Below are 26,760 nucleotides of genomic sequence, written 5' to 3'. Positions count from 1 at the left end.
TCATTCTACCACCAGGCCCATGGCCACACCTGTGACCTACTAACAAAAGTAAATATATATAATATATGCATTCAACGCTATTTTAAAGAATCAGAGGAACTCAGCCAAAATTCAGTTTGGAAATAAGTAGTTCAGGTACATCTCTGAGCCCCAGGGTTCAGATCTTGACTTAAATTAAAGAGGACTAGAGTTTCTTTTCCCATCCAATATCCATGCCTACCTCAAAATAAAATAAATAATAGATAGAGGACACTAATGTGGCCTATGATGAATAGACAGCTATACTTGGAGTCTCATTAAACACACAGATGGAGACACCTCCAGAGTTATATCCAGTCCTGCTGAGGACCTGACTCTCTTATTACTGTCCTTTCTTGACCTTGGAACTAGACCTCATTTACCACCACCACCCCCCAAAGCACTGTGACTCTCCAAGCTCCAAATGCTGAGCCCACCAGGCAGTATCACACAATGATGCTCAATGAAGAGAGGACAACAAAGCAGAGGGAAAGATCCAAGAGCTGGCTGGGTGGTTGGGGAGGAGTAAGGTTCTTTAAACTCTTTATCTACTTTCTGTTACCTGTCTCCGCAGGGGGATGCGCTTGGTCAGCTTGTGCACTGCAGGCTGGCTGCTGAAGTCTGGCTTCTTGGTGGTGGTCTTCATTCGGCACAGGATGACTGTCACCACCATGCAGGCAATGAGGAAGACCCCTATGCAGTAAATGGCTATCTCCAGGTAATCTGGGGAAGCTGTGATCTCCTTTTCTCTTACAGGAGCTAGATGGCAGGTCGCAGGGGGAGGAACAGATAAGCAGGCCAGAGAGTTAGGACAGGGGAGTGATGAGTCACAGTATAATTAAAGGGATCAAGGGCGACGGCCATTCTCCAGTCAACACAGGCTTCCCCGTAACTCAAGGCTGCAGGATGACAGGGGCCCAGTTGCAAGTGCCTCTGGCCTGAGGCTCTCCCAGATGCAAACAAATGACCGTGGGTTCCTCACTCCACCATCAGGGCCCAGGAAGTCACCATCTCTGGTCTTAGTGGGTGTCTGCCAGCACTGAGTGGCTGACACCAAGTTACAATGGGCAGGCTACAAGCCACATTCTGTTGGTCATTTGGGCAGAGCTGGATCATTGACTGCACCCACAACAAAGGGACCATCTTTCACAGTGGCCTCTGAAGGCAAACCAAATTCAAAGTTCTTGAATATGAACGTGCCTCTTTTGTTCCTAAGGAGGACATGATGGTGCTTCATGTCACTGGGGTGGGCTCTTCCACAGCAAAGCCCTACAAGATTGTTTTTTCCCAGATGAACACAGACAAGTGTTCAGCTAATAGGCTGTCCCTCAAATGTTTTGATTTCTTTAATACAGTCCCCCATGCTATTCAGTTAAACCAATGCATTCTTTATAAAGACAATTATGATAGAAAATCTTTATGTACATAATACACAAAGTTTATAATATTCCATAATAACCATTAAGAGTTTTCCATAAAAATATAAATGGCATTGCATGTGCATACTTATGTAATTAATTTAGCAACTTTTTGTATCAAATATTATCCGTCCCCTTCTTAGTCTTCAGTGATCAATTTACAAGCAGTGTATTTCCAAACAGTATTTTTTTTTTCCCAAACTGCATTCTTAGTTAATGGGCTAGTATTATCAGGCAAACTGGTTAAAAAGTGCCAGTTAGGCACCTGCAGAATGCAGTACTGCAAGTTAAAGCAAGCTCAACAGGAGAGGCATCCCATCGTTTTTCAAAGCAAATATTCATAGAGCAGATTCACAACAAAAGGAAAAACAGATGCAATGGTATTAAAGCTTCTACATTTTAATCAGAAAAAAAATAACTTGCAAAGATAGTCAACTCTCAGCAGCACAGCACAAAATGAAATGATCGATTTATTTTTACTAGAAATAAAACAGGCATGCAGGTAGGCACTGTACTCTAAAAACGAGGAATTAATAACTGGAGTGGAACATCATGAGCTAGCAAACCATAGTCTATGCAGTTTCACAAAGGAAACAATAGCAGCAAATGTAACAAAGAAAACAGGGTTTGTCAAGACTAGAACAGAGATGTTGGTTAGACTTAGCAGCAACGTTTAGCAACAGGGCTTCACTGATGTTTATTTCTTTGCAGGGCAGAAATAACATCAAGCCTAAGATGGCACAAGCATGCTCCCTAGAAAAGGCCAATGAGAGTCCATTCTATTGCAACATGCAACAAGCCACCGATTCCCAAGGTAGGTAACACACTGCTTCTGCACACCTACGTTGCAGGGTGCTTCCCCCAGGCACCCCAATGGACATCCATCTGCTCGCATTTCATTAGAAACATAAGAGGGGGAAGAAAAACCACATATGGGATTTCAATGAGATGGAATTTGCAATGAGAAAAAATTACTTTGAATGTTATAAAGTAATTTTTACGTCTTCTTTATGAGAAGGGGGATGGGCTAATTTATACATTGGCTCCATGACTCACTAAAAAAAAATATAAGATCCCTTTGGGTTTTAAGGGTGAAATTTTACTTGATCATAAATGTGAGTGTGGGATCTCCTTGTAAGTGAATTTCCAAAGCAACTTTCTTAATCCCTGGGGGATCATTTTGCATATTTTTCAATCTTTATGCAAGGATAAAAGGGGCCATTTCTGAGAACAGAAGCTGTGTTAATTTTATAGCAATCAACCAAGAAAAGGGGAAAACCCACGGAAAGAAAGAGCAGTATATACCTGGCAGAACTGTCAACCATGCAGAGTGAAAGGATATCCCAATAGAATTACCCGCCAAGCACGTATATTCCCCAGCATCCTCAAAAGTTACATTCCGAATATAGAGAACCTCAATCTCTTTGTCCGTGGTGTTAACACCGGCAGCCTAGAAAACAAAGGAAGCGAGAAAAAGGCTAGAGACAGGAAGGACTGTGGAGGGGCCACGGAACCACGGGCCTCCACGGCGGCTCCAGGAGACGCTGGCCACCGAGAGATTCCAACTGCAGCCATCCACAAAGCCCACAACCAAGACCCTGAGCACACCGGCCAGCTCACCTCCGCAGGCCCGTCACCACACCGGCTTCACCACCTAGACATGCATGCAATCAAACACATGGAAAAATCAACCCACAGAGGTCTGTTCGCTGGGCCTTTGCTTTGGTTTGGATTGAGGGGGTGGCTTTCCAAAGGCACAGTGCCCAAAAGGCTAATTTGGCTTCTGGTCTTATTGGCTGCAGACTCCCAGCTTGAGAAAAGGATGGTTCTATCTAAATGGTTGTGTAAGAAAACAAAGCACTGTAAACCATCCCAGGTGGACACCTCTCTTGTCCCCATGGCCCTGTGGGAACCAACCAGGGTGGGAAGGTTGTCTTGGTTACCAGATCCTTAATTTCATTTTTGCAAAACCATCTTGCATTACAAAGTGTTAAAATCATGATCTTGGCAAGAGAAAAACTGGGCTTTCTGTTGTGGTGGTTTTTCTCCTTTTGTAATAAAAAAATATACGAACATGAGTCATGACAAACTAAGAAGGTCCACCTTCCGCCTTTGACAGCGTCCAGTAGTACGTTCAGTGGGTAAGATGCACTACCTTCAAATTTAGGGTAGGATCCACCATGGAACCAAAGAATTTATCCAAGAGACTTTCCTGGACAAATAATAGCATGCCAATATTTCTCTAAAAATCTGGCGTAGAAGGACATATATTGCTGATATTTGAATGCTACAAATCCAACAATTCTGCCAGTGTGTGTATAAAACGGTGCTAATGTGCAGTCATGGTGGGAAACGTGCAGCCCGGACAAGATAAACCAGAAGAGATGACTTAGAAAACTGGGTAGGGGTGGAGGTCACTCTTCAGAAGAAATGACAGCAAGCACCTTGAACATTGTGGGCATTTTTCCATGGCTGCTGGCACCATACCAGCCGCATCACCAAAGAAAGATTATTATGAATATACCGAGGCCACAGGGGTTATCCTAGAAGCTGCCTGCAGGCTCCCAAAGCACCAAGTCTTTTCAGCTTCTATATCCAGCTTTCTTTTAAAAAAAAAAAAAATGAAAACAAAAACGAAAACATGGTTACCTTGCTGTTTTGGCAGGACAGTGAGCCAGGCAGACTGGTTGGCCTGCCCTATATAATTGGAGACCTTACATATATATTCCCCAGCATCCGCCTCAGTCACATTGAACAGAGCCAGCACTTCTGCATTGGAACTATTTATCCCCGAGTGCTAGAACAGACATAGGAGAACAATATAACGGCCAACCAGGAAGGACCGAAGGCTGTCTATGGTCCCACCACCAACACACCACAGGGAGACAACCTCCATTACGTTCAAAGAGCTGTGGGCTGAGGGAGAATGAAAAGAGTGGGGTGATGGAGAGGGTGTGGGGTGCGGTGACAGCAGGTGGAAGGGGGAGAGCTGCTGCTCATCTCTCTCCAGCCTTTGGACCCTGGGTATTGTTAGCTGGAGAGGCTCGTGGTGGGGAGTCGTTGAACACCTATGGTTCTGGGGAAGCCTGTTCTTTTGAAGGACATTCTCTATAAACAACTTAACCCAGGAGACATGGGAGGCAGGGGGCTGAGGATTAACTCAGCTGCCACGTGCTACTACGTCCTGAGAGCGAGTGAGATGGGAAACAGAGGCCGGTGCTACGAAAATGGAGGCTTGCAAAAAAACAAACAAACAAGGAACACAAGGGGGAAAAACTTTTCACGGGCATAGAAATATGGCTCAAAGTTTACTCCTAAACCAGTGTGAATGGCTTAGGGAATCTTTGAAAAAAGTTTTTAGAAAAAAAAAGTTCTAAAAGGTGGCTACTCAAATTTGATCCTAACATATTAATAAAAAACAGAGTAACATCAAGGTCTTTCCATCAACTCCATCCCACTGACAACTGCACGACCATCTTGTAGGGGAGACAATGTCATGAGGCCCACTTTTATAGAGGTGCAGCTAAGCCTCGACGTTTTGTCTAAGATTTTAGGGCTAACAAACAGCTGAACTAGTCTGACTCCAAGTTTGGTCATTCTTCCCGGACCCCATAGTTCCCTTCTGATATTTTACTAGCAAGCCTAAAGATCTGCTCATTCCTTAACATACTGGCCAAAGAGAGAATCATCCGTCAATTCTAACAGGAAATCAAAGAACCTGGCCAAACCCACCGGGGAGCCCAGTCTGGGGCCCCCTGGGATTTGGAAAGTGCTCACCTTTAGAACCTTGAGGTAGGGCAGCCCGTCGGGCCCATATTTACTGCCGTTCTTCTCGACATGCTTGATCCACTGGATGTGGGGCTGGGCGTCGCTGTACACCTTGCACACAAACTCCACATCCCCTCCGACCACCGTGGAGGCATTTGCCGGCAGCCCAGCCTGCAGGATGGGCCGGTGTGGCGACCGCTCTGATGGAGAGAGGGGAGAAAGGACAAGCAGGGGTGGGAGGAGGAAGAGACCCATGAATAAGGTGTGCTGTCCAGAGGGCTGCTGGGGGAGCCAAAGAGGCCTCCGTCTGCTGGCTGACTCCTCTGGAATAACACGGAGGCCCCATGCACGACAGACAGCACTTCAAAGGAGCCTGCTGGAGCACAACCCTTGTCAAAACGATTCTTATTTAGAAAAATCAGAAAAGAATTTATTATATCCCAAGTTATTGGTTATCCGTGGCCACCTAACGAATAAAAGGAGAGATTTTATTTTGATAATCTGAAAGACAAATGGCCACAGGGGACCGCTTCACTGAGTGTGCTTGGGATGGTCTCCCAAACCCACGGCAACACTAAGCCTAACATCACGGGCAAACGACAAGACACCTCACACAGCCCCAAGGTCTGGAACTTCTAGGCCCCAGAACTAGAAGCAAATGTGTGTTGTATCAAGCAAATTCATTTGGGATCCTTTGTTACTTTAAGCCATTCATCTGTCCCAATACCGCCCATGCAGGCCGAGCAAAGAGACCAGCCACCGTGAATACCAAAAAAGGCTCCACTCCTCATGGTGTCTCCTGAGCATTTTTAAAATGTCCTGAGAAGACCTGCATCCCTTATTTTAAAATATAAACTAGAAACCTAAGTCTCTAGACCAAACTCCAAACTGGATTCACCTCTACCAAGGAGCTTAGTCATTGATTGGCTCCCTATTCGAACATTCTCTTATTTAATAAACATGAATGTCACTGTATGCCAGGAACTACAGGAACTAGCAGACAGTCCTTGCCTTAACAGACGTGGCCCCGAAAGAAACACAAGGAGAAGCCAGTCCCCCAGCTTGGGCTAACTTTTGGACTGTCGGGGAGAAGGCCCAACACAGGGGATGCCTGCCATTGCTTCCGGGGCCTCTTGTCTTGTAGCTCTTTCTCTGCAGAGGGCGTTCTCAACAAAGTGCACCCCCCACACACACTTCCTGTTGAGCAGCTTTCAGGAAGGTTCCTCTCCAGTGGAGAGGGCTCTCTGCAGAAATCCTCTTGAGGCCACCAAGCCAAGGTGTGCTGGCATCTACACCCAAGGTTCCTCAAGAATTAAGCAAAAAACAACTGAAAGATGGGCTTAGAACTGGAACAGATATTTTTCCAAAAACAACATACAAATGGTGGAACAGGTATATGAAAATATGCATCATTACTAATCCTCAGCAAAATACAAACCAAAATCACCATGGGCTGTCACCTCACCCTGTTAGGTGGCTACTGGGGAGGATGTAGAGAGTAGATCTCCTGCCCACACAGCTGGTGGGGGTGCAAAACAGTGCGGCCTCCATGAAAAACAATATGGAGGCTCCTTTAAAAAAAAAAAGTCAAACAGAACGACCATTTGGTCCCACTTCGAGGTATTCATCCAAAAGAACTCAGGATCTGAGACATGAGCACACCCACGTTCCTCACAGCTCCACTGTCAATCAAGATATTGATTCAGCCAATAACCCAAATCTCCACTGACCAATGAATGGAAAAATTAAAAATGTGATCTCTACATGCAACGGGAAACCATTAGCTTTAAAAAACAATGGAAATCTTGCCCTGGATGACGATGTGGATGAAACAGGGCAGCCGAGAAAGCACAGGCACTGCAGGATGCAGCTCGTGTGCGGGGTCTGCATGAGCCAACTGTATACCCTCAGAGTGCAGGGGTGGCCGCCAAGGCAGATGGGGGGTTGCTGGACGGGGGCATAAATTGTCAGTCAAGCAGGATGAATAAATTCCAGAGATCTGCTGTACCACCTTGCACTTACTCAACTGAAAGATGTTAGACAGCAGATGAGGACATGTTAGGACAGAACATCTCGTGTGAGGTGTTCTCAAAAGAGGCACGGTGGCCCACGCCTGTAACCCCAGTGGTTCGTGAGGCTGAGGCAGGAGGATTGCAAGTTCAAAGCCAGCCTCAGCAATAGCAAGGCACTAAGCAACTCAGTGAGACCCCATCTCTAAATAAAACACAAAACAGGGCTGGGGATGTGGGTTAGTGGTCAAGTGACCCCAAGTTCAATCCCTAGTATCCCCCCAACTAAAAAAAAAGATAAAAACCACAAGTTCACACAGCAATGCTGTCAGGGGCACACTCCACCCAATCAGTGCTCCATCCTCACACCTACATGTACCAACCAGCCTCCCACTTTCTCCCTGAAGTGTAGGAACCACTGCCTTCAATCTGCAGCTTCAAAACAGCCAGGGGAAATGAAGATGCCCGGGCCAGCCCAACACACCAAGGATGCCTCCATACCACACCTAGGACCCTGGTGCTCTAATCAGAATGATAGATGTCTAGGCCTTTCTATATTTGGGGCTTTCAGATTAAAATATCATTTAGTGGAATTTGTTGGACAAGAGCCAGACCATGTGCAAATTGATTTTACTCCACCAGCCTGTTGCTTGCCCTCAAAAACTTTTTAAGAAAGAAAAAGTACCAGTGGTTATCTTCAGCACATTTATTTCTATAATCTCCCATCGCTTCGCAGATACCTATGTCTCTACGTTATAAAGATAAGGATGTCAGAGCCCTCAAGAAGTCATTCATCTGTCCCAATATCACCCATGCAGGCTGAGCAATCACCCCACAAGTCAAGACTTCTCGTTTTTCTGGGCAGAAAATGTCAAACCTTGGTGTCTTCAAATGTCATGTGAAAGCGCCACTCTTTGGCTGACATGTTTTCTCAGGCACAGGCCTTGGGGCCTGGTGTGTCACCAGCAGTGGAGGAGGTATGGTTTCATGGTGGCTGGCTCCGTCCATCTGGGAAGGACTAAGTTGGGTCCACTTACACACACTCCTCTTCCTCACTCCCCAACACACCTCCTACCAGGAGGTTTAACAGCTTAGAGAGGCCATTGCCTGGGCTGGACCCCGCAGTGGGTTCACAAACATGCCCCTTTGTACCTGTCAAGACCAAAGACAGCTCATTCCTTCCCACAGAAAAGTGAATTGTAGGTATCAACTCATTCCCTGGCTCAGTGTTCCACTCAAACGTGTGTGTGTGTGTGTGTGTGTGTGTAAGACAAATATTGACAGTGGGCCTAAGATATCTTTTGAAACAAAAGTCCTATAAAACCTTTAATGTTATAAGCCAGATTTGCCATAATTCACAACAAGCCCTCTTTCTGAAACATACTAGTTTCTAGTAAATCGTTTCACAAGCAAACACTTGAGCACGTCCTGCCCAAAAACGCGCCCCGTGAACAAGGAGCGCTTTCAGAGCACCGCCGCCTCTGGCCTGTGCCAGCCTCCGACGGGCATCAGTCGCTGGGGCAACACTGGCAGGGCCCGCTTCAGGGCTGCGGCCTCGCTTTCCTTGTGGTCAGGGCACTGCTGAGCTGCAGTTATTAAGTTATTCCACTGTTATCCGGACTATTTTCGCCAAAAAAAAAAAAAAAAAAAGCCCCGTGCAATGGTTTAATGTTATTACATTTGCGAATTACAGCATGCCAAATGTCACCGCTGGCAGACCTGAATTCATCTTTGCAAATTTTCTCACCTTAAATGAAATAGCCTCTTAGCCACCCCTTCACCCCCTCTGCTCTTTCTCACTTGAGGTACAAAAACTGCAGGCAGGATCGTTCTGTAATAGAAACCTTACACCATCTTCCAAAACTTATTACAGCTGCTTTCGTATAAAATGAAACCTCCGAGAACGTTATTTAAAATGTTTTTAAAAACTCAGTAGGCCTCATGTTTCGTTTTTCCACATCAGGCTTTGATTTCCTTTGCAACCTTATTCTCTGCCCTTAAACAAGTTGGAGAACGAGGCCTGAAACATCTTGGAAAAGGTCCCAGGATGCCAGCATCTGCCGAGCACCACACGCCTCTTCTTGTCACCTTCAGCCACGGATAGCGCCTTGGTGTCCACCACCCTGAAGAGCAGGGGTCAGGAATGGATGACGGTGTGCGGACTTCTGTTCTGACTTCTGAGGTGCTGGGGCAAAAGCCAGGCACGGATGGCCATGACAAAGCTGTCCAGGCAGAGGGGACAGGCCAGGGCAAGAGGAACAATGGCCCTCCAACAACGAACCTACTGCCCCGGAACCTCACCAGGCCCTGGGCAAGCAGAAACCCTGGGTTTGCAACTTTTCTCAGCAAGCTGAAATCAAAGGAACTAGTCCAGAAATTATTTCTGCATGAGGGACGGAGCCCAGCGCTGGCTCAGCTCTTCTTCTGTGTGATAACCAAGTCACATCTCCCCACCAGGAGGGATTTGCCATGTTAAGCAAGGTTCTCTTTTGGCATGTTTCATTCAGGTGTTATATAAAACAGATTTCTCTCTCTGCAGGAGGAGTGAAATAAATCTGTGAAAAACCAAAGGGCTGATGAACAGCTCACCTCTGATTTTTTTTTAATACTTTTCTTTTAATAATATCTTTGTTTTATTTTTATGTGGTGCTGAGGATTGAACCCAGTGCACCCTGCGTGCGAGGCGAGCGCTCTACCTCTGAGCCACAATCCCAGCCCCCTCACCTCTGATTCTCGACTGCAATTTTAAAATAGGTGTGTTCTGAGCTCGGCAGGTTGCACGTGGACCCTACGTGGACCTGAAGCAGGGTGAGAACCTTCATTTAAAATAGCGACTCAGAGGTCCCTGTGCGGATTCCAAATTAAGACACAATGGAAAGCCGTCCAAAGGGTGCGGCTGCGGTCGACAGGACAGTTGGCTGCACTGCTGGAATGAGGTTCCACCGAATCAACGCGTAGTAAACACAGACTGGAGCCCTTAAAACACATTCCCTCCCGCCTTCACTCCCTCTCCCTCTCCCGCCCGGTTTTCAAGTGTCCACTTCACTAAAGCAGAAAGCGCAGCTGCTAAGAGGCTAAGTATCCATGCTGGCCCTCTCAAGTCCAGCTCTGTCGCTGGGGGCCATAACCAACGACAGACTGCAGAGGAAAACACAGCCTGCTTCATTACAAGAAGTAATCATGGAGCGAGAGGGGAAAAAAGAAAATACCTGAGTGACAAAGAATAAATCTTTGTTAATTGACCATTGAAACTTTACAACATGCCAGTCCTCTGCTGGACATAAGAATAGGCTCACTCATAAGAGATCTACAGCTTTTGCTCTGACATGGCTAAGGCCATAAAAACGTCCACAGAGCAGAGAGGCCTCCTGTCTACAGGCTCAGTAAGCACGCATCCCAGAGATCAGGAGGAGAACCAGGCTCTTAAATTACACCTATAAATTAATCGAGCCCAGAGCCGCTGGTTCCCCAGCACACACTGGTTGCTCTATTTCTCCCCCCAAACTTAAGCAGCACGTGCCACAAAGAACCAGCTCAAAACCACTCTCTGGCAGCAGGACACCAGGAGTCTGTGAATCGAGTTCTCCGGGATCGATCTAGAAGTGGCCAATCTCCTGCTCTCCGGCCCCCATTCACTGAAGAAGCGTGGATCACCTTACCTGCTCTGCCTCTAAATTAAAATCAAAATTTAATTACCCTTCCGACGAAACGGCAGTTTCTTAGCAACTGCAAGGAGCTGAATAGGGAAAGAACACTCTGAGATTTAGAAAAAAAGTGAAAACAACTGAGAATTCTGTTTTCTAAAGCCCAGCCTAGCTTTCTTAGAAAAATAATAGGCAGTGGTTGCGTTTGTTGCATAAAAATGCACTAAACCACTTAGCATGAGGATCAGTTAGGAGGAGGAAGAGGAGGAGGAGGAGGAGGAAGAGGAGGGAGGAGGGAGGAGGGAGGAGGAGGGAGGAGGAGGGAGGAGGAGGAGAAGGGAGGAGAAGGGAGGAGGAGGGGAAGAAGGGGGAGGAGGAGGAGGAGGGGAAGAAGGGAGGAGGAGAAAAAGGGAGGAGGAGGAGGAGGAGGAGGGGAAGAAGGGATGAGGAGGAGGAGGAGGAGGAGAAGGAGGAGGAGGAGGAGGAGGAGGCCCTGCTTATCAAAGCCTTCTGAAGTTGGAGGAGCCAGATAACTTGCTCAAGGCTCACTACAATTACTAGAGTGAGTTCACTGCCTTGTCTAGGCTTGGCCCCAGGCAGCCAAGGCAGACAGGCTAAATCCAGTTGGGTTCTGAGTTTTGTTTTGTTTTCCCCAAGTTTTAAAAATGATCAGCAAAAAAAGGTAAGACGGGGTTGGGAAGAAACCATACACCTGGGAAAGAGTCCTACTGGCCATGGCCAGTGCTTCAGCATGTCCTGTTCTGAACAGATGAGGGCCCTGGGCGCTGGGCACCCTGAGTGACTTCAAGAAACAAAATCACACCCTGTACCTGACCAGTCTGCTGCCCCTGACCTCCTCCAGTATTGTTCTCCCATCCCCTTTGCTGTACGGTCACCCAGCGCCTCATCTTCTGCCCAGATACCTGCCTCTGGACACTCATGAAGAACGGGACTGGGGATCCAGCATCATTTTGCAGAGATGGCAAAGTCTGCAGAACAAGCTTGTTTGGGGAAACATGAAGTGTCTTCCCTCCGGCATGGGCTGAAGTCACAAAGTGACTCGTGAGACTGCACCATGTGAAATGCTAGAAGCCAAACACCACTAATTCCTTTGTGCCTGCTCACCAGCGTGGACAAGCGGGGTGCAGGGCAGGTGGGGGCTGAGGCCTGGGAAGACCCGCAGGGGAGGCGAACACCTGTGAATGTCACAGACCATATGATTTGGCTGGGACTGAGCAGCTTTTACCTGCAGGGTGTCAATTTGAATCTTCTCCTGAAGACAAATTACAGGAGCAGGACTGTGTGTGTTACTTACGCCTCCGATGTTTAAAGACATCAAGCTCTGAGACTTCATAAAGTTAAGCCAGAGCTGACCACTCTTTGGTGACCAGAAAGCCATGTCAAATTTAGATTTTAAAAATGCCTCTCCTTTTGTTAAAAGGAGAAATGCCTTTGAGATGATGAGAAAGTTCTAAAGATGGAGACAGTGGCGAAGGCTGCACAACGATACAACCAAGGTGCTGAACGTTGCAGAATCGTCTGTTCAAAAATGGTGAAAAATGGTAAATTTTATGCTATGCGTCTCTTCCCACCATTTTCTGAAAAAAGAAGATGTGGCGAAGCCGACAATGGCAGAGTGCATCCGATCTGTCTCCAGGGTCACGGGAAAGGGCCCTTCTCAGATCGCTAAGTGTGTTTATCTTGTCGGGTTTACCAAATGAAAGCTTTTCTATCTTCATTGCAAAGAATCCACACAAGGTCCCTCCCTGTACTGTGCTCCAGGGTGGACACTGATGCAAACTCAGACGTCAGGTCTCTGCAAGCTCCCCCCTGAGGAGTGGGGGTAAACACAGCTGAGAGCAATCCCGCTGGGCTCCAGCACCTCCACTGGCTCAGGGGAGCACTCCTTCAGGAATGCAACTTTATCAGCTGGTGTCTGCCTAGCTGGGTTTCCTCCATGGGAAGAGCGTGCTGGAAAAAGTTAGCTGGTTTTCTGTTTTGTTTGTTTTGTTTTGTTTTTTTAATTGTTCAGGAATTTAAAGTACCCTTTTGTTAGAAAGGCTGAGTTCCAAATTACAGTAGCGTCTCCTAAATGATTTGCAAAGATGCTAGAAATTTAAAAAAAAAAAAAAAATCAAACCAGCGGCAAGCCCCTAGTCAAGTCAAATGAATTTCCTTAAGCTTAAAATGTTTTGCAACTATTTACCAAAAAGACCCTTTTGAAATCTGTCCTAGAAAAATATTCACACAGGTGCCTAATAAATGGGTGTAGACAAAGCTTGTCATTGTAGCATTTTTTCTTTTTCTTTTTTTTTTTTGGTAACTGGAAAATAAAAGATGTGCACAACCTCAAGGTGATTAAATGACTTATACTATATGCATGACAGACCAGCACACTGCTGCTAATAAGCACGAAGATCAATGCGGACATGAAGGAATGTCCACAGTACAAATGTTCCTAGCTTTCATCAACCCCCATCCTCTGAAATGCCTTTCTTCTAGAGGAAGTCCAGAAAGACCTATGCTAATCTCTCAGATATGTTTTGCTCCTGGGGTGGATGGAGCAGAAGGAAAAGCTTTCAGCCCATCTGAGCAAACAAGAAATGCCGCCCTTTGGCACAACGACATGGGAGGTTGAACAATAAACCCCATTTGTTTTCTTGGGGACAAAACTCAGACACTGAAAATAACTGTGGTTCTAGATACTCCTTAGGACAAGCATCACCTAAAGAGAGGCTTTGAAATTGTCACCCAGATCTCAAGAGGCTCAGATCCAAACTCTCCTTCTGAAGGTGCTATTCTGCTCTGTGCTCAGGGGGGGCGAGATGCCGCAGTCAGCCCCCACCAGCCCATAACAAGCACTCCACCATGATCGCACAGACAGGATGATCTGGCTTCTTTTGGACAAAACCACAGATTTTAAGGACTATGTCCTTCACCTTTCTGTCTCATTCCAGGGCATGAACCAAACCAGTAAGGTAAGAACTTCTTTTTTCAAGTGAAACACAGCTTCCAAGACCCCTTGAGAGACCAGTCAGTGCTCCTCAGACTACTACCTCCCTGACCCGGGGGAGGACTGGCTGGGCACTGTCTGATGACCTGAAGGACGGATGGAATCCTACAGCGAAGGTGCTCCAGGAATTTCCATGTCCCCCCATCATCTCCTCACTGTGAGGGTTTGGGGTCTCTCACGCTATGAAATGAGAACTCCCAGGGGACAAAGTGTGTCTCATTCAAGTGACTGTCACCAGGGAGGCCAAGTACAGGCTGTGCTGACATGAGGTGCCCCACAGATGAGGGTTCAGCATGACAAAAGAGTAAACACAGGCAGCCCCAGCTGGAGTGTTCTGTCCTCCAAACAGGGACAACAACAGTCTCCCTGGCCCACGTCTCTCCTCTCAGAAGCAGGAGAACCACCTCTCCACAGCGACACTGGTGTCCTCCGCCACCTTCTCCCCACAGCCTCCTGCACCAGACCTGTTTGGGTGTCAGATCCAGCCTCAAAGCCACCCTTCCCATCAGACCTGTTCTCCACGTGGAGACCACAGCCTGTCACAGCCTCCCTTCTCCTGGACTGGGAACAGGAACCACACGTGAGCAGGGGAATACGTGGTAGGGCCCTAAGGGAAACCCGGGGACGCACCTCTAATAAGGAGAAGAACTCAAAGGCAGGTCCCCATGCGCATTCCAGGGAGATGGCATGAAATCTCCCAGTGGGGTCTGTCAGTTTGTATAAGTAGCTGTTGATGGAGCTGTGAGGAATACTGGGTTCACAGAAAACCTCTCTGAAGGTCCTGCACTTCAGAACTGGAACACCAAGCACTACAAAACTCCAAATGTAAGAACTCATTAGCACACTTTTCCATTAAGGTTAGCATGCCTCACCTAAAACACTAGGAGCTAGAAATCTTTCAGAATTTGGACTTTCTCAGAGGTTAAAATATTTTCATAGACCTTACCAGTTGAGCATCCCTAATCCACAAAATCTAAAATTCAAAAGGCTCCACAATCAAACTTCTGTAATTTTGTCAATCAATGTGACAATCGTTGGCCTACAATGCAATCAATAGATTGTTCAAAAGTTTTGGACTTCAACCAAGGCACTGTAGCATAGACCTATAATCCCAGCTATTCAGGAGGCTAAGGCAGGAGGATCGTAAGTTCAAAGCCAGCCTCAGCAATTGAGTAAGACCTTGTCCCAAAATAAAACAAAAAGGGCTGGGGATGTGGCTCAGTGGTTAAGCACCCCTGGGGTCAATCCCTGGTACCAAAAAAAAAAAAAAAAAAAAGTTTTGGATTTAAGCTTTGGGACTTTCAGATCAGGGATGCCCCACCGTGTTTCAATTTGGCACACAGAAACCTAAAGTTCTGGAACACTGTGCATTCTGTGGCTGCTGTAGATAAAGTCTTATCTTCATGCCAAGCTCACTGCCCAGCTCTGATAAAGTGGCTCTCTCTGTGCCCAGCCTCACCTGCATCTCACCTGCAGGTATGGCAAAAAGACCTGCTTCTTATATAAAACTGCAAAACATTGGGGCTGGGGCTGGAGTTCAGTGGTAAAGCGCTTGCCTCGCATATGTGAGGCGCTGGGTTTGATCCTCAGCACCACATAAAAAATGAATAAAGACACTGTGTGTTCATCTACAACTAAAAAAATATTTTTTTAAAAAGTGCAAAACATTAACCTGATCATAACACTTCTGCATCCTCTTTGCCCACAGACTCAATGCCAAAGATCAACCACAGACCAAATATTAGCCCTCTCTCCAGCCACCTCAGCTGGACCTCCTGCCAGAATCGAAAGCAATCAATAAAGCTTCCTTCCTCAACTGTGGACCAAAGGGCACCTGGCGGCTTGCAGAGGACATGACAAAAAGGCTGATATGGTCAAGCACTAACATGCCCCTTCCACGCTGGCTCCACAGACCCCCTGCTCCCAGAGCCTGGAAGGAGTCACTTCTTGCTGGGAAAGTACTTAGTTGCCGGGCAGTACTTGGAGCCATCATGCCGTCCGCTGGCCAGCCTTTGCCCCTGGAAGCTCTGCTGCGAAACAGGAATGAAGAACTGCTCTGTTGCAATTGGACACTCATTAAACAGTGGCGACCAGGAGTTTTGAAAGCTCTGTCCTGGAGGACGGGCTGACGCCGACCACTCCTTTCATCAGGCGCAGGCTGTGGATCTCACTGGAGACGGAACAGGAGGTGTGGGACCACCTGCTGAGGGTCACCTGGGGCTGTTACTGATGGCAATGCCCTTCTCACCACCTCACCTCCCAGGGCGCTGCTCAGCATGTGGGTCATCACCCCACGGGACACCACCACTTCCTCAGGCTACAGAGCTGGCAAAGGATGGTCGGGATTTGACATCCCCACCGACTCCGTAATTCCCACCTGAACATCCTCAGGTCAGCGCTCTCTGGCAAGGAGACCCCCCCAGGCCAATTGCAGTAACCAAGGGGTTTGGACAAAAGACCAAAATGGCCGCCCAAGCCACTAGAGCAGCTCAGGTACACACTTCCGGCTCAACCGCTGCTCCAGTGCTACTCAAACAGGGCCTGCCTGTGACCTGGCAAGCCACCTCCATCCCACCTCAGTAGGGGGCTCTCTGCCTCTCTCCAGCTGGACTGCAGAACCCCAGCACGGGCGCACCCAGCCAGTGTCGGCCTCGGGCCCCACGTCTTAGCCTCAGAGCAAGAAACGGAGAAGAATTCACTGGCTGCGAGATCACAGATATGGAAAGATCAAATGAAGGCTGGCCAGGAGGCTCAAGGTCAAGACGCTTCAAGTTCAGAACCTCACAGGACTCCAGAGAGCGGAGGAAACAGAGCGCTACAGCCAGAGGGAGGCCGGGCACGTGGTGCACTCCAGTGCTTCTGCCAAGGCTGCTCCTCACCGCGGGGCAGAGTCGGCATGAGCCTCGCCCATAACTAACTAGGCCACCCTCTTCACGGATGTAAAGGCCATTCTGCTCCGTGTTCCCATTCCAGATGTGGCCCAGGGCCTCCGACTCCTTAATCCCTGGGCCTTCACACCAGAGCCTCTGCACAACTCGGGTCGTGTCTCCTGCTGGAGCTGGGGACTGGGCTGCAGCCGCGCAGGGCCAGGGGGGACGCCTCCTTCCTCCTGAGCACACACCTGAGGGGAGTCAGCGTGGAACGGATTCCTTCATGCTTTCGGGCCGTGTCCCATCATGTCCAGAGCCAAGTTACAGAGGATTTATGTCAAGGCGAGTCAACAGAGCCATTCTGGTCTGTCACCAGGCAAGTTGGGGCTGGTGTTGAAGCTTGCACGATCTCCACCCAGCCAGAGGGCAGTGCAGCCCCCGATGGGCCCCAACCCGCCCCTCCAGCACGGACTGCTGCTCACGCTTCAACTCCGGGGTGGGGTGAAGTTCTAGAAAGGTAAATTCACAGGGGAGAGGATACGGCCAGCCTCAGCAAATGCACTTGTCATCCTACACACCCAGTGCCGGGTGAGTGGTCTCAGGGGGTGCAGAACCGGAACCCCAAGCAGGAAAAGCTCACAGTCCAAAGCCAAAGGGTCTTTGTGGGCGAGGAAGAGCATCCAGTCTTTGAATACTTCCGCCTCCTGTGGTTTTGGCAGTGAAGAGCTGGAGGTCGGGTGGGGTCGCAGCAGCTCCTTCTCAGTTGCCACTGGCCCACACCACAGTGAGCCCAACAGGAAGGTGCTGGCACGCCCTGACCCAGGAGTCAAAAACGCCTGGCTGAGACCTTGCTCTGCCATCTTCAAGTCCTTGCACGAATCACTCGCCCTCCTGGAATGGATTTCCGCTGCTGTGAGACGGACGGACGGGTGGAGGTTGGGATCCAGAGGCCAACTCAGTGAACTTCAAGCATTTGAACCCTAGGATTCTCTTCTGCAAGTGCAACAACCCAATCCGTCTTAGGATGGCCTCAATCAAAGGTGGAACTAGGAATCGGGAATGGCAGCCAGCCACTGGCCACTTCTGTTGGTACCAAAATGGCATTCAGTCTGTTTAATAAAACTTCTGATGGAGCAAATGAAAGCTATTAAAGATACCTTCTAACCCTCAAAAAAATCCAGCCTTTGAAGGGGGGAAACTGGCATTGGTGGCTGGTCACCCGCGCGCCAATGTGGCATTTTCACCTGCTAACCCACCTGAGGCCTCACGAGCAGCTGTGGGTTGAACTGTGACCCCAGGAGTAACTGTCCATGTCCAAATCCCTGAGCCCAAGGATGTGGACTTACAAAGAAACCATGCCTTTGCAGATGTAATGAAGTTAAGGATACAGAGATTAGATCATCCTGGGTTTAGGGTGGGCTCTGAATCCAGTGACAGGTGTCCTCATAAGAAAAAAACAGAGGGGCTGGGGATGTGGCTCAAGCGGTAGCGCGCTTGCCTGGCATGCGTGGGGCGCTAGGTTCGATCCTCAGCACCACATACCAACAAGGATGTTGTGTCTGCCGAGAACTAGAAAATAAATATTAAAAATTCTCTCTCTCTCTCTCTCTCTCTCTCTCTCTCTCTCTCCTCTCTCTCTCTCTCTCTCTTTAATAAAAAAAAAGAAAAGAAAAAAACAGAAGAAGATCTGAGATACAGAAGTGAGATGTGTGGGGGTAGAGGCAGAGACAGAAGTGATATATCTCTAAGTCAAGGACTGACAATGGCCACTGGAAGCTGTAACAGAGCCATGAAACCTGGTGACACCTAGATTTTGGACTTCTGGGCTCCAGAATTATAAGTGAATGTGTATGTATTACTTCAAACAAACATGTTTGGGGTCATTTGTTATAGCAGCTCTAGGAAACTAATACAGCCATCACAGGAATGAAGCAAGGATCGTCATTCCCATCCAACTGATGATCAAGGTGAGGGTTAGGCTAAGAGCTAAGCCACTTGTTCCAACTCACCTGGTGCCCAAGTGTGCCCTCAGACAGATGTTCTACTCCTGTTACACCACCAGGCTGCTTTCGTTTCTAACACTCATGAGTCAGGCACAGTGAAAGTGAAGAGTTCATGACTTATCCTAGATGCAGCTTCTTGGTGGCAGGGCTCCCATCAGATCCAGGGCTTCAGCACCCCCCACTGATAAACCACAGCAAAGACTGACCACCTCCCACAGCCAGCTGTTTTTCTTATTGCCACAATTACGAGACGTGGAGCTTCGAGCTCGTTTTCCCTTGAAGTAAAAGGTTGAAAAGTAATGGTGTCGATTTTAATGAGGATCACGCAGGCTCCTAAAAGGACTTCCACAAATGCAAGCCCCCCCCACACACACAACAGCTTGCTGTTTAATTCCGGAGCACAACAACGTCACTTAAATTACACGGCCTTTACACTAAAGTGCTTATGGGGGTTGCCTTTGCAAGGAAGAATTTCAGTGAAAAGGTCTCATCCATTTTGATGCTTCCTCACATCTGAGCCACAAACCCAGGTATCATAGCAACAAAAATAAAACCTCACGAGAATGTGAGCAACAACAGAGCTCCTGACTTCCTGTGAGGCAGGGGGTGTCGCTGATAAGCCGTGATCATGCAGTGACACACTAAATTTGGGCCCAAGGGCCACTAGAAGTTTGTGGCCGAAGCCTGAATCGTTCTTGTTTCCCTCGCTAAGATGTTCAGAAGGACTGCCGACCCTGTACGTCTACACGAGGCTCTTTCGCTGACTCAATTCTTATTTTATTAGTGCTTCTCAAAGCAATTACTAGGGTTCTGAGCAAAGATGAGAGTATTTCACGCCTCCATCTTTACTGAAAATGTCTTATACTTCGCTGACTTTTGGCTTCTATTTATAAAGAAGGTTCAAGGCTTGGAAAATTATTGGAGTTGAGCTTTAATGGATATTCCCAACCAGCATTGTGTCATTATTGGCCTGTGTTTAGCTGGGCGATCTCCCAAATTTGTGACATAATCAGGCCTCTCTCTGCGTTACTCCATACACTCGGGCTCCCTGCACATTACCCACTGAATCACACGCTCTTTTCAGCAAGACCGATTGCCAGGGGATTAACATTAGACAGCACAATTCCATTATTCAGCAGCCCAATTCAAATCCCAACCCTAAACTCTAAGAGAGATTTCAGGGCTTCACAGGGATGAGCTGCCAGAAAGCTCAAAGGGGAGGTGGGTGAGGGGCTTTTGAATGCCTGACATAACAACTCAAGGGAAAACCTGCCCTAAGCAAGAGCCTGCTGCTGCAGGGCCCATGACAGGACTCTGGGATTCCTGGAGCGGCCCCAACCAACCTCAATGGACAACTGATGGATCTATGCAAAGCCTAATCCCTGAAGATGGCTGGAGCACCACTGGTGTTTTTTTTCCCCTCCAACAATAAATTACTTAATTACAAAATTAGGTATTTAGAACTTTTAACCCAAAATTCAACTTGCTTTCCTTAACTGGAAACACTTCTTGTCAAATGCAGTACACATGCGGCCCAAAGTAAATTCCAAGTCACGCACCCTTTGATGGATGGATTTATATATAGTACGGTAATGCCAAAATTCCTATTAACCATTTTCTCCTCATATTTGAATATTAGGCCTCTTTCTGTTTTGTAAAATATATGAACATAGTAGTTCTAAGAATCATACCACGAATCTCTACAAGAAAAGGGGAATGCAAGTCATTCTTTATCCATAGGTCAGACATTGTACAAAGGTCTATCAAATTCCATATTAAGGCTTCAGAATGACTCAAATGCTCAAATAAATCTTCTTTTCAGGGGATGCTTATGTGCAAATGCAAATAAAGACTTTATCGTGCTTTCTAAGGCAGAGTGTCTTGTGAATTTAACTTCATTTAATTTGACAGAAAGCCAAAATAGTTTTAATTTTCAGTTAACCTAAATCTTCAATTAACCAAATCTACACCATTTAGTTAATCCAGTTTTTTTTCCCCCCAAAGGTTTTTAATGGCTTGGAGGGCAATTCAAATACCTATGGAATTTCTCTCTGCCAGGAGTTAACCCATTTTATCATGAAAAGAGAAGAGATACCTACAGTGAGATAACGCTGGGGGCACCTGCACAGGAAGTGACATGAGAGACCAGAGACCGTGCCCCAGAGCACAGTGGGTGGGCATGTGCTCCCAGAGAGACCAACGGGTAGGGACCCTCCAAGACAGAGGAGAACCCTACTGTCATCAACAAAGCCCACCACAAGAGGCAAAACTGGGGAAGAGATAGGAGCTTGCGAGACACTGGGCTACACGAGCTCAAGGTGTCTGTTAAAATGCCTCTTCCTCCGCGCACTCGGAGGGAAAGGACTCACAAACTCATCCAAGTGGTTCCCTCTGCCCAGAGGAAATGCATTCCAGGAACAGACCCTGACCCAGAGAGTCAGGCAACTCCTGACGCAAGGGGTCGGGCACCTGGACGTCCATCCTCCTGCATCCCGCGGGGGCTCAGCGCTGGTGATACCTTTTCCTTTCCTCTTCAGCCCACGTGATACTGTGGCCCTGCTTTAGGAAATGTTGTCTCTGTTTTTTGTTTTTTTGTGGGTGTGCGGGGGCGGAGGGCATGTGCTGTGGATTGAATTCGGGGGCACTCAACCACTGAGCCACGTCCTCAGGCCTATTTTGTATTTATTTAGACACACGGTCTCACTGAGTTGCCAAGCGCCTCACTTTTGCTGATACTGGCTTTGATCCTCCTGCCTCAGCCTCCCGAGCTGCTGGGATTACAGGTGTGTGCCACCACGCCTGGTGCTGCCTGTTATAAAAACAAAGTTCTCCTACAGCATATCAGACCCCTTTTCCACTCACATTTTCAGAATAAATCTCAGCTTCTAGAATGCCAGACGATTCTTACCCTGTCCACCTTATAAAAGGTCAGGTTTGGGAACAACGAAGATACAGTGAAACCCAGAAAACCAGCAGATCAGGAATCAGAACAGTCAAATAACAGAGTGCAGAAATAATGTGAAAATAATTTCCCCCTTAGATCTGGGGGAGGGACAAGTAAATCCACTATCATGGCTTCAAATGATTCCACTAGAGCCGGCTGCGAAAGGCCGACCCGCAGCAGCAGACTCACCAACGACGTCGAGGTGGTAGGTGTGGTTGATGGACCCGTACTCGTTCTCCACCACACACGTGTAATTGCCTTTGTCGGACGGGACCACGCTTTCCATAATAAGACTCCAATGCTGGTTTCGTACCTGAAAAGATTCAAGTAAAGGTGGTTATTCAATAATCTTAGCACGGAAAACCAACTACTCTGCTTTCTTATTGTAAAATGAAGTTGGCTGGGGCTGGGAATATAGCTCAGAGGTAGAAAATGTGCTTGGCATGTGCCAAGGCCCTGGGTTCAACCTCCAGCACCCGAAAAGAAAAAAAGGGCAGAACAAGAAGTCCAGGGAGGGCAGAGAAGAATCCACACTGCGCTCATAACTGGTCCTCAGAATGGTAACAAATGAAAATAACTATCGTCAACATGTGAAGGCCTGTGGGGCAGATACTCACACATTCAAACACTCAGATGTGCAGGGGCATCTGCCACTGTCATGGATTAACTGTTTCCTCCAGGAGAACTTGAGTGGCCACGGGGCCTGAACAGCAACCGACATATGGATCTATCAGGTCACTCATCCACTGGGAGCCCCCAGCCCTACAGCACCCACGAACCATCTAAAATCGATGCTAGTAAGCACCAACCATATGCCAGGCACCACCCTGGGCCCTTGGTCCCGACTTAGCTAAGTTCATCCTCCCAGGGAGCCCACGAGAAAAACGCCATTACCGTTCCTCAACTTTCTGGTTTAAAGCCCCTCATTTCTCTCTTCCTGGCTTTCCCACGCTGCCTAGAAATCTCAAAAAGTTTCAGCTGAGAACACAGGTCTGCCCTTTCCATCCCTAGTAGTGGCTGGGTAGATGTCATGTTCCCGAGATACACCCAGAATTCCAAATATGGGAGCAATGAATCCTTACGGAACTTCAGTTCTATATCCAGTTGTTTGCAAACTTCTTGAGACTTTGCAAAGATAAGCAGCACATGTAAAAAAATAAATAAACAAACTATGGTGACTCCTACCCAGTCTGTAAATATGCAGACTAGATTCTAATGTTCTCACCCTGCTTTTGAAATATTTCATTAGACTTAGATTTTTAAACAAGATCGAATTTTCCTTACCAGGAAAAAAAAAATGCAAATTTTACTATCTTTAGTGTTCATGGCTTTAACATCTCCATCCGAATCATTCTTAGTATTTTGGACGAGGCACTCCAGAGAAATGGAAAGAAAAAATAAAAAGTGAGGGCCTACTAATCTCAGCTCTCGTTTCAGGAATCTCAAGTGACCTTCTGAATGTCGCCCTGGGCATCGCAAGTGTTTTCAGCCTTAATCACATAAAAACCCATAATACAGGCAGAGCCTTCGCAGGCACATGAGAGATTCAAGGAACTAAACCAGAGAATAAAGAAAATCATCCCGTAACTGCTCCAGTGATAAAAGCAGGAGGGCAGAGCAGCTGTCCACTTTGCCAACAGAGGTAAGGGACCAGGGAGCTCGCCAGGGCCCACCAAGTTCACGTTAGCAGCAGCACTTCACAGCCTTCCTGCCGTCACTGCCGCCAGGTTCAGACAGACCACTGCTTGGCACTGCCGGCCCCGTGGAGGATCACCAGGGGACAGGGGACTCTTCTCAAGAGCACAGGCAGCAAGTTCTGGGCAGTCACCTCACTCAGAGGCCCTGACCCTGGAGGTCATCCCACAGTCCCACTGTGACCTGGTGATGGGAAAGCGATGTTTCGCAAGCAAGATCCCTGACACTGAAGAGCACCTGGGGCACCCGATCCACTGCAGAGAGTCAGTCTTCACTCGGGAGATAAGCTCATGCACTTGGCTGGGCCAATAACTTGTCAGAGAACCAAAGCAAGGGGCCAGGTCTCCCCGTAGGAGAGAGAAAATTCTCCTGCGCAGGAGGGGTGTTCAGATCTGGAGGTGTGGATACCAAATGGCCCGGTTCTATGAGAACTCCTGACCCCTGGGTACCACTGGAGCTGTGGGACAGAAGGCCTGAGAGGCAGGTACCAGCTCCCTGGCTTACCAAGAGCCAGGTGGCCCCACAAGGAGATGCTCCTTCACCCAGGGGTACAGATACGGTTCTCTCCTTGCCTCTGAGCCACCATCACGTGGAAGGCAAGACAGGGAGGCAGCAGAGACCAGCGTCACCAAGCCACGTAATCCAGCATTTAGCCCTGCTGTAAATATTCAGTTCTTTGAGCCCCCGCTCAGATGTCATGCGCATAAGCCCTTAATCACCGCAGTGCCTGCCTCTGGACCAGGTCCAAACTGTCAATGTCTTTCTCGCGCCTGGACCCAGATTTGGCACATGGCATATTCCAAATGGAACTGAACCTGAACTGCATGGGGAGGGGACATTAAATCTTGGCACATGTAGCTTGGCATGGCAGCTACCCCAACCCCACCCCCAGGGGCACGTGGTCAGCCAGAGTGTCTTGTTGGGGCTGTGATATTCCACGCGAGATCCCTCTTCAAGGCACTATGCACCCTCCATACTGACTTCCTGGAGATGTGCTACAAATATTAGCAAGTTAATATTAATAAAATATTTTGATGATGAGAAGCACATTTACCAAATAGGTGTTTCCACCCTCCCAGAACCTGGGCGGTGGGTCAACGCTGCCTTGTACAGTCCTGTTAATATTTACTTTTTACATCACTGATCCAGGGTTTGATTCCTTGATATACCACCCCCAAATATTATGAGCTGTGGCATTTTCTAAATGGATGTCCTTAAAGCTGCCACCGGTGAGACTCTGGCTGGCACTTCTGTAGGGGACATCCTGCCACTAATTAGTGGTTGCTTAATAGCAAGCAAAACAACAACAGTAACTTTATAAAAACTGAGACAAAGCACAAAGTTAAATCCCTGTGTTTCCATTCCAAGCCTCAGTAAAAACTTACAGTGTCAACCCTCCAACAAAACAGAGGAAGTGCCCCTCGAGGTATCTTTTAAATCCTCCCCTCTCAGTGCTACAATTATTTTGTCAGGTCAAATGAACATATGCCGTCTTTGCTTACCCAGAACAGAGACTGTAAAATACCCAATAAACACTGAAAAAATGCATAATCTCATTGACAATCAGGGATATGCAAATTAAAACAATAATGAGACACTGTTATTCACCAGCTGATTAACAAAAATTAGAAGGCTCCATGACACTCAGTACTTAGTGAGTAGGGAGCAAAGAGGGACTCAGTTGAGAACAGGAACATCAACTGAGAAAAGGCTTTCTGTAGAAGAATTTGGTGGTACCTGTTAAAATTAGCAACGCATGTTATTTTACCTGGTTAATTGCACTTCTAGGAAACTAGCCCACAGAAATTGCACATGAACAAAACTTGCTTCAAGCACTCCAAGGAACAACCCCAAAGAGTAATCTATCAAGAAAAGAGTTGTTAATAATGTATGGGTCATCCTGCAGAAACTAATGTCTAGTTCCACTCACTGAAAGAATGAGATAGTCTCATGTTCAGCCCTGATAAGATTCCATTATAGAGCAATTGATAAATGACCCAAAAAAGCAGATTGCAGAGAAGTAAGTATATTTGTGATTCCCTTTTATAAAAAAAAACCCAAACACACACAGCACAACCATGTAGCGCACACAGGCCTAAGCCACAAGCAGGCTCCTGTGAACACAGCAAGCATCAGGGAGAGGACAGCAAGCTGTGAGCCGCGGGCTTTAATTAAATGGTCCTCATTTTCACTTTTGAAACTTAAACAGAGATCACGCACACAACAAAGAGTAAAACAGGAAGGCCCCTCGGCCATCTATGTGGTGCTGGGTCCTGCACTGTGGGGCCCCTGTGCCTAGGGCTCTCTAGCGGGCACACACAAAGGCCAGGAGGAAAGAAACCCTGCGCCAACCGACACACACACGATTCTTTATTTTCATTCCTGCCCATGGCCAGATCTTTGTGGAACTCATCATTATTTTCCATCTGCCAAGTAACAGAATTAGAGAGCACGGGGCTTCAAAACTATGTTCACTGCAGTCTTTTTAAAATAACATTTCAATATTGAAACAAAGCAGATAGGAGCGGAGGGCCTGAACTCTCTCACTCAGAAAGCGGATTCCACCAACATTCCACACCCCGTCCATGCAGAGACAAAAGGTGGCCCGGACAGGTTTTCTTGGAATTCTTCTGTTACCCAAATCTCCCCAGGGGCCTGTTAAATCCTCAGCTACTTTCGGGTGACAACTGGGAAGGTAGATGCAGATGGGGTAGCAACCCCCAGGTTCAGGCCAAAGGTCAAAGGTCAAAGGCCCAAAATGTCACCTGGATGTTTGGCTTCCACATTGCAAAATAAAAAGTCCACATTTCCAAATACCCCAGGTGTTCGATAGCCAGTGGAACGGACATCCCGAAGCTGTTCTCTGGGCCAGGTCGAACACTGTCCATGTGACAGTCCATACTCCTGGGACTTCCCTCCACTCAGAGCAAGGCCCACTTCCTCCAGGAAGACAGCCATCCTTTGTGGCCCTGGTCTGTGGAAAGCCACCCCAGGAACTACAGTTCCACACAGGCCAGCTGTCATTAAGATGCATAAAAAATCCCACCCTCCCACCCAAGTCCCATTCCCAGCAGGTTCCGGCTCCAAAACACCCCTTGCACATGGGTCTGTACCAGCTGGGCTCCCCGTGTCCAGGACTGTGGCCCTCGGAGCAGCTGGTCATGCAGAAGTGAAGGCAAACACCTGTTAATGCTCAAACTGCACCTCCACAGAGTTTGCTTTTCAGGAGGGGTCCAGACCACAGAGCCCGGCCACCTGATTCCCTGGGACCAGTAGCAGAAACCTTCCCTCCCCTTGGTACACAACTGCCGGGTCTCTCCAGAGGAGGTGGCAAGTGACCTGCAAAACACAAGGCTGCTCTCTTAGATGTCTGCTGCC

The 26,760-nt window shown here is 47.7% G+C and overlaps 1 protein-coding gene across 17 annotated transcripts in view; it reads right to left on the bottom strand.

Annotated features, from left to right (window-relative positions):
• Positions 1–26,760, bottom strand: part of Fgfr2 (fibroblast growth factor receptor 2) — a 99,212-nt gene that overhangs the window by 28,405 nt on the left and 44,047 nt on the right. For 5 of the 17 annotated variants that reach the window (XM_078034014.1, XM_078034352.1, XM_078034763.1 and 2 more), the window contains 4 exons: positions 21,877–22,000; positions 5,214–5,404; positions 4,086–4,233; positions 575–777 (listed from right to left, as the gene is read on the bottom strand). In XM_078034014.1, the coding sequence (XP_077890140.1) occupies positions 575–777; positions 4,086–4,233; positions 5,214–5,404; positions 21,877–22,000 (666 nt within the window). Of the gene's footprint in view, positions 1–574; positions 778–2,741; positions 2,887–4,085; positions 4,234–5,213; positions 5,405–21,876; positions 22,001–26,760 lie in introns of all 17 variants that reach the window. The other 12 variants (XM_078032459.1, XM_078035943.1, XM_078037053.1 and 9 more) reach the window with 4 other exon arrangements.

This window comes from Ictidomys tridecemlineatus, chromosome 1, assembly GCF_052094955.1.
Source record: "Ictidomys tridecemlineatus isolate mIctTri1 chromosome 1, mIctTri1.hap1, whole genome shotgun sequence".
In the NCBI taxonomy this organism is placed as follows: domain Eukaryota; kingdom Metazoa; phylum Chordata; class Mammalia; order Rodentia; family Sciuridae; genus Ictidomys; species Ictidomys tridecemlineatus.
Note: the sequence above shows the minus strand (reverse complement) of the source record. Positions and strands in the feature narration are given on the sequence as shown.